General features: G+C 43.9%; 1 protein-coding gene across 1 annotated transcript; it reads left to right on the top strand.

Moving 5' to 3' along the window:
- The first annotated feature begins 187 nt into the window (after positions 1-187).
- Positions 188-4,792, top strand: p2ry1 (purinergic receptor P2Y1). Its single transcript, XM_077230937.1, has 2 exons — positions 188-768; positions 2,111-4,792. The coding sequence occupies exon 2, from the start codon at positions 2,138-2,140 to the stop codon at positions 3,182-3,184; it is 1,047 nt and encodes a 348-aa protein (XP_077087052.1). The 5' UTR covers positions 188-768; positions 2,111-2,137; the 3' UTR covers positions 3,185-4,792.
- The last annotated feature ends 3,515 nt before the right edge of the window (positions 4,793-8,307 follow it).

Genomic DNA, 8,307 nt, shown 5'->3' with positions numbered 1-8,307 from the left:
TAAAGCATTTAAGGCAGCTCTCCTGTTATTTAAATTACACATTAGGTTTGTTTGTTTATGCTTTTACAATCTCTTGAGCTGTTCCAGAAGAAACTCTGATCAATCTTAGTTTGCACAAACTAATTAGCTTGTAAAACTGGTTTGGTGGCCCGGGCATGCAGCTCTGCTCGACAACGAGTTCTCTAATGAATCATAATGAAAGACTCATTCTCGGAGACTGTGAGGACATGAAGAAGTGAAAGAAGAAGCGATTATAGAGTTTGCCCGCGCTCATTATCGACTACTCCTCCTCCTCTCTCCGAGCCGAAACTGTTCTGATTGTTGCTCTCGGTTCCTACTATTGCAAGGATTCGATACAGCGAGTCGAATCGTTCGGACGGTTCATTTTAGTGATTCGATTCATTTGAGTCTTTGGATAAAGTACGAGTTCGTTTTGAATAAGGACAGCAATAATGTGCATTCGGGAAAGTTTTCATTTGATGTTAACTCGCACATTGCGAATCGGTCCACCCGAGTCATGAAACAGAGTCGGTTCACATAGAGATCGTTAGTTCGTGCAGAAGACTCGCGCGTCCGCCGGTGTCTGTTTTTGTGGGTGTGTGTGTGTGTGGTGAGAGAGAGAGTAAGAGAGAGAGAGAGAGTCGCTCTTATTCGAGGACTGTAGCAAACGACACATTCCTGTGGCGGGAAAGCAGGATTTCTCACCCATGCTGCTGATTCCCGTGAACGCGCTCGAGGAATGCCGGAGAACCGAGCGGAGTCTCGCTGGTGAGTGAATCTATGGAGAATACACTTCTGCTCTATATGCTGATTTCGCAACTCGTATTTTGCGTTGAAATGGCTGATCAGGGCACAAATGACTTGCAATTGTATCTTTTTCATTTTCACGTCCCTAATTGAAAAGGTTATGATAAACTTAACCTATTCTGCGTAGCCTACATTCTAATGGACAGCACTTTTCTTTTCTTTTTTTATCTGGTGTTTGTTGTTCTAATTTTAGAGGCACCCAAATTTCAAGATTATTAGATTAGATTAGATTAAATCAAGTGCGGGTAACGTCCAGGTTCAGAAAGTAAAAGTTCTCCTCAGTATTTTATTGTAATTACCTGGATTTGCTGATTAGCACAGTTTTTCAGCCAGGAGATAGAACTAATTAGTGAAATGGGTGGAATAAACATATAGCATGACTTTTACTTTCTGACCCCTGGACTTTACACCTCTGAGAGCCATATCACCTATGCATGCTTTTGATTTAAAATCTGCCTTTTCATAAATCTAACTCATATTTAAAACAACATAAATAGGGCTGCACGATATTGAAGGGAAATGCTATAACTTGTTGCTATAATCAATATGTGATTGGATGTCTTTTTTGGTAAGATACCAACACAACATCCTTAAGCTGGTGTCTGAAAGTTTGCAGGTTCAAACCCCGCAGAGGAGAGTAGAAATAAAGCACTTTTTGAGTCTGTGGAACAGGTTTGAGTCTGATCAGGTTAATGGACATTAACCCCCAGCAAGCAATTTTGCGTTTAAAAGATGTTTAATAGCCGTCCAAAACACAGCCCAGGCGTCTAGGCTGAAACAAGGCACAGTTTGGGCTGTCTGTGAAAATTTAATGGACGTCTAAACCATCGCCCAAGAATAGACTAGTCATTAATTAGATAACATGGAGAAATGAAACGAGTGAAGAAATTAAACCAAACACCTTGTAATCATTGTTGACTTTGCTTACATGATGGAATATCATACATCTCGCAAGTTTTTTTGGGCAAAACGAATTTGTAACCAAATTCAAGGCTATTTTGGCTAGAAGTGTGTTACTCACAGCCGGACTATATCGGGGCATAAAGCCCCTTTCACACAGAGATTCAGGAAAATGGACGGATAAAGTTATCTGGGATTTAACCCGGGTTCGTTTGACTTTGGTTCATTCACACTGCCAGTGATTTTCCGGAATCAGAGAGTGCGTTTACACACAACCCGTAAAAATCCAGTAAACACACGTGACATCGATGTGACATGTAATGTCTCGGCAGCGTCTATAGTTTGCTTCGCTGTGTTATATCGCTGTGTTGTTCGTTAAATCGTGTTTCTCTTCTCTCTGTAGATCACACACCTGCCAAACCTTGACAACATGACAGCGGAGTTTAATAACTTGACGTCGCTCTTGAACAACGTGACCGAGTTTACAAACCAGACGGCAAGATGCCCGCTAACCAAGACTGGGTTTCAGTTCTACTACCTTCCCATCGTCTACATCCTGGTGTTCCTTACGGGGTTCGTCGGGAACAGCGTGGCCATCTGGATGTTCGTGTGTCACATGAGGCCGTGGAGCAGCATCTCCGTCTACATGTTCAATCTGGCACTGGCGGATTTCTGTTACGTGCTCTCGCTCCCGTTTCTCATCTTCTACTACTTTAACAAAACAGACTGGATTTTCGGAGACGTGTTATGCAGACTGCAGAGGTTCATATTTCACGTTAATCTCTACGGGAGCATCTTGTTCCTCACGTGCATCAGCGTTCACAGATACTCCGGCGTCGTTCATCCTCTGAAATCTCTTGGACGCCTGAAGAAGAAGAACGCCGTCCGCACCGTGGTGCTCGTGTGGGTCGTAGTCGTGGTGGGAATCGCGCCTATTCTCTATTACTCGCGCACCGGGCCGAAGAAGGGCTTGACGACGTGCTACGACACCACGACTGAAGACGAGCTGCCCGGGTACTTCGTCTATAGCATGTGCATGACGGTGTTCGGCTTCTGCATCCCGTTCATTATAATCCTCAGCTGTTATGGAGGAATCGTCAAAGCCCTGATTTGCAACGACATGGACAACGCACCGCTAAGGAGGAAGTCCATTTATCTAGTCATCATCGTTCTGACGGTCTTCGCCGTGTCCTATCTCCCATTCCACGTCATGAAGAACCTGAACATGCGAGCGAGACTGTACTTCCAGAGCCCGGACATGTGTGGCTTCAACGACCGAGTGTACGCCACCTACCAGGTGACCCGAGGCCTGGCCAGTCTCAACAGCTGTGTGGACCCGATCCTGTACTTCCTAGCCGGAGACTCCTTCAGACGACGGCTTTCCAGAGCCACCAAAAAATCCCCCAGGAAAGGAGATCTCCAGTCCAAGAGCGATGAGACGGCGCTCAACAGTCTGTCGGACAAGCGGGAGTCGTGATCTCCAACTCCTTCCCTCGGACTCAAGGGAGTTAGACTATTGGAAATCATCGTATACTGTGGTCAGTGTTACTCATGTATTGCTTTTAACGTGTCTAATGTGATTTTCCATGGAACTGAAACGGAGCAAATCACTAACAATGTGTTAACAGTAACGATTAATGTGGCAAGCATAACAAGCACTGGCGTTTTAGTTGAGGATGCTTGAACACTCTTAAAAATAAAGGTTCTCTATGGGCATCAAAAGGCTCTTTAAAATGGAAAAATGTTTGAAGAAAATAATTTTATTTTATTGCATCGCTGTGTAAAACCTATAGGGCCCTATCATACACCCTGTGCAATGAGGCGCCAGGCGCGACGCAAGAGTGTTTGGATAGTTTCAGCCCGACGAAGTTTTCATTTTCACGCCCTTCGCCACGTTGTTTAAATAGCAAATGCATTTACACCCATCTGTGGCCCATGGGCGGCTGGGCTGAGAACCAGCTGTGTGTTCAGGAGCATTGATGGACCGTTGCTATTTTGAGGAACTGAAATAGACTGAGCCATTGACCATGCCAAATATGAAAAATAATAGGATTACAATGTAAAAGATTCATATTGTGTGTATAAAGATATGGTGGAATCCGGCTGCTTGTGCACGAGCAGATCCGTTTCCTCGCTAGAGACGCGTTCAGTCTTTTCGATTGCAAATTTATAAATAGCATAAATAGTAAAAAATGTAAATTACGAATCCGCCATGGTGTAAGCACCCATTACTCATTAAGAGAATAGAGACGACCCTGTCAGACCAGCGCCGGGAGCGCCGACCATTTGTCCCGTCGTTAAACTAGGAAAAGTGGATTCGGACGCGCCCTGAGTGGACTTACGCCGAGCGCTTTAGACCACGCGATTAGATCGTTAAAATAGGGCCGATAGACTGTAACAAAATATGGGCGTAGTGTGCGTGACGTCACCCGTAGTGTTCCTGAAGCTCAAGTCACTCAAGTGGCCACACCCTTAATTATGCAGAACTTTAAGGCTTATTATAATTTAAACGGATGAGTTTTCACTCGCCTCACAGACCAAAACCACTTTTTGCCCCAGACTGTAAACATGTTTTTTCTGCTGTAAAGTTTGGCATTTTAACATGGGGGTCTATGGGATTGAGTCTCTTCTGCAGCCGGTCTCTAGTGGCCAGTGGAGGAACTGCAGTTTAATCACTTCAGTGTTGGATTCGAGAGAGAGATCGGGAGGTTGCCGCTGTGTAAAACCCCTTTCGAAACCTTTATTTTTCTGAGTGAACGGCAGCACATATTAGTCCTTGTGTTCTGGTATATTCTCAGTAAATAGTTAAGATGCACTAAATAAATGTAAAATAGTGAATTGTCTTCCTGTGGCTGTAGTTTGTTTGAAGCATCACAGATAGTCTTAGATGTGTTTGTGCATTGATGTGTATTCATTCTACTGTTACTATAAAGATGTGTGACCGCATAGAGCAAAAAAAAATCAGCCTATGAACTATGAAGGGACTCTTGTAACCAAGTTTCAAATACTGTATGTTCATAATGCATTTATTTTTAATGATCTGTAGTATTTAAAGCTAAAACAAATACAGAGACGTAAATGAAAAGTCTGTATATGGCTCTTTATTATCAGGTCTACCAAACAAATGGCTGTGGAAGAATAGCCTCTAACAACTGCATTATTTCATGTATTATTGTTTTTCTCAGCTTTTGGCTAATTATCTTTTTAGTGAAATGTGTAGCTTAAAAATCAGACACACTACCGGTCAAAAGTTTGGGGTCGGTACGATTTAAAAAAAATGTTTTTTGAAGAAAAGTGTCTTCTGCTCACCAAAGCTGCATTTATTTGATCAAAAATAGTAAAAACAGTGAAATAATAATATTATTATAATGTAAATCAGCTGTTTTCTATGTGAATATATAGTAAAGTGTAATTTATTCCTGTGATCAAAGCTGAATTTTCAGCATCATTACTCCAGTCTTCAGTGTCACATGATCCTTCAGAAATCACTATAATATGATGATTTGATGCTCAAGAAACATTTATGATTATTATCAGTGTTGAAAACAGTTCATATTTCTGTAGAAACCATAATTTTTCAGGATTCTTTGATAGAAAGTAAAAAAAACAGCATTTGTTTGAAATAGAATAACTTTGTAACAATCTTTGAAACTCCCTCCAGTGTTCAGTGTCAGGTTCCTCTCATTCAGCTTCACTGCATTGCTGTGTGTGTGTGTGTGTGTGTGTGTGTGTGTGTGTGTGTGTGGTGTGTGTGTGTGTGTGTGTGTGTGTGTGTGTGTGTGTGTGTGTGTGTGTGTGTGTGCGTGTGTGTGTATGTGTGTGTGAGTGTGTGTGTGTGGTCTTTATCTACTGTCCTGTTGTTCTTCAGTTCTTCACACCCATCGAGTTCCAGGCGACAGGTATCATGCGATCACAGTTCCCTCTTCTTTTCCCAAAGCGCTTCGACTCTTTGTCCCTCACAGGAAAGAACGGGACGGAAAGGGAATGAGGGAGGAATAAATAACACCGCATTTTCTTTTCCTCCCAGATTTCTCCTAGCCACTCTTTGTGCGGGAACAAAAGACGAATGGTTACGGATGCTGGCAAACGGCCCGGGAACTTGCATCGCAGCTGTGCTGGAGAGTGTGTAAAACACAGATCTGACACACACACACACTGACTCTCATTGGAGGAGCCGTGTGCAAATATATGTTGCCTGGCCGCCGTAAAGCTAGGGGGTTTCCATGACTTTTGGAACAATTTCCTATTGTGTGTGTGTGTGTGTGTGTGTGTGTGTGTGTGTGTGTGTGTGTGTGTGTGTGTGTGTGTGTGTGTGTGTGTGTGTGTGTGTGTGTGTGTGTGTGTGTGTGTGTGTGTGAGTGTGTATGCCCGTGTGTGTGTGTGTGCCCGTGTGTGTGTATGTGTGTGTGTGTGTGTGTGTGTGTGTGTGTGTGTGTGTGTGTGTGTGTGTGTGTGTGTGTGTGTGTGTGTGCCCGTGTGTGTGTGTGTGTGTGTGTGTGTGTGTGTGTGTGTGTTGAAGAGCGGCTAATTTAGCAAATGTATTGCGGTTAAGTTTTATCTGGACAATATATTACAAAAATTTATGTTAACAAAACAAGTTATGTTATTAAGTTATAAACTGTTATTTGTTCATTGAACATTCAAATGTGAACGTTTAGGGAAAGTTCCATTTCATCGTTCAAACATTATAGGAATTATAGGAATGTTACATTTGAATGTTCTCTGAAACAAGTAGCAACATTTAAACAATGTTTCAGATACAAATGTTCCATGAACGCTGTGTAAATAATGTTTGTGTGCTGATGTTTTGAGAACTCAAAGACCAGATAACTTCAAACGAATGTTCTCGTAACGTCACTGGAAGGTTTGATCGTAACTTTGAGAGATTGTTCCGTGTTAGCTGAGATATTTCTGTTACAATGGGTTTTTGATTCGTGTATTTATTTATTTAGAGTTGTGTACATAGAATAAGAATTGAAATGTTCTCATGAATTATATTAGTCGACCATCATGAACATTTACGCCAGCCGCCAACAATGAGCCTGTGTCATTTGTGTTCTTCGTGAAGGTGTGTGAGTTAGTATGGATTAATACGCCAGCGAGCAAGCGTGCTTCTGCATGCTCATGTGAGTGTGTGTGTGTGTGTGAGTGTGTGTGCCCGTGTGTGTGTGTGAGTGTGTGTGAGTGTGTGTGCCCGTGTGTGTGAGTGTGTGTGAGTCTGTGAGTGTGTGTGTGTGTGTGTGTGTGTGTGTGTGTGTGTGTGTGTGTGTGTGTGTGTGTGTGTGTGTGTGTGTGTGTGTGAGTGTGTGTGCCCATGTGTGTGCCCATGTGTGTGTGAGTGTGTATGCCCGTGTGTGTGTGTGTGTGAGTGTGTGTGCCCGTGTGTGTGTGCGTGTGTGTGTGTGTTTGTTTGTTTGTCTGCAGGAAGGGAGTGCTGTGCATGCCTGTGTGTGTGTGTGTGTGTGTGTGTGTGTGTGTGTGTGTGTGTGTGTGTGTGTGTGTGTGTGTGTGTGTGTGTGTGTGTGTGTGTGTGTGTGTGTGTGTGTGTGTGTGTGTGTGTGTGTGTGTGTGTGTGTGTGTGTTTGCAGGAAGGAACACATGCCGAGGCACGAAACCAGTCATTCAGACCTGAGACGGAGAGAACGAGAGAATGAGAGGAGGAGAGAGAGAGAACGAGAGAATGAGAGAGGAGAGAGAACGAGAGAGGTAGAGAGAGAGAGAACGAGAGAATGAGAAAGGAGAGAGAACGAGAGAATGAGAGAGGAGGAGAGAGAACGAGAGAATGAGAGAGGAGGAGAGAGAACGAGAGAGAGGAGAGAGAACGAGAGAATGAGAGAGGAGGAGAGAGAACGAGAGAGAATGAGAGAGGAGAGAGAGAGAGAATGAGAGAGAGGAGAGAGAACGAGAGAATGAGAGAGGAGAGAGAACGAGAGAATGAGAGAGAGGAGAGAGAAGGAGAGAGGAGGAGAGAGAACGAGAGAATGAGAGAGGAGGAGAGAGAACGAGAGAATGAGAGAGGAGAGAGAACGAGAGAATGAGAGAGGAGGAGAGAGAACGAGAGAATGAGAGAGGAGGAGAGAGAGAACAAGAGAATGAGAGAGGGGGAGAGAGAACGAGAGAATGAGAGAGGAGAGAACGAGAGAATGAGAGAGGAGGAGAGAGAACGAGAGAATCAGAGAGGAGAGAGAGAGAACGAGAGAATGAGAGAGGAGGAGAGAGAACGAGAGAATGAGAGAGGAGGAGAGAGAGAACGAGAGAATGAGAGAGGAGGAGAGAGAACGAGAGAATGAGAGGAGGAGAGAGAATGAGAGAGGAGGAGAGAGAGAACGAGAAAATGAGAGAGGAGGAAAGAGACTGAGAGAATGAGAGAGGAGGAGAGAGAACGAGAGAGGAGGAGAGAGAACGAGAGAGGAGAGAGAATGAGAGAATGAAAGAGGAGGAGAGAGAACGAGAGAGGTGGAGAGAGAGAACGAGAGAATGAGAGAATGAAAGAGGAGGAGAGAGAACGAGAGAGGAGGAGAGAGGAGGAGAGAGAACGAGAGAATGAGAGAGGAGAGAGAACGAGAGAATGAGAGAGGAGGAGAGAGAACGAGAGAATGA

Source organism: Siphateles boraxobius, unplaced genomic scaffold (genome assembly GCF_051911475.1).
Source record: "Siphateles boraxobius isolate OS27281-9 unplaced genomic scaffold, OSU_SipBor_1 156, whole genome shotgun sequence".
In the NCBI taxonomy this organism is placed as follows: Eukaryota; Metazoa; Chordata; class Actinopteri; order Cypriniformes; family Leuciscidae; genus Siphateles; species Siphateles boraxobius.
This window is presented reverse-complemented; position numbering and strand designations above follow the sequence as displayed.

Bases quoted from the DNA above. Each gene is read 5' to 3' on its own strand.
- p2ry1 (XM_077230937.1), top strand. From the start codon at position 2,138: ATGACAGCGGAGTTTAATAACTTGACGTCGCTCTTGAACAACGTGACC.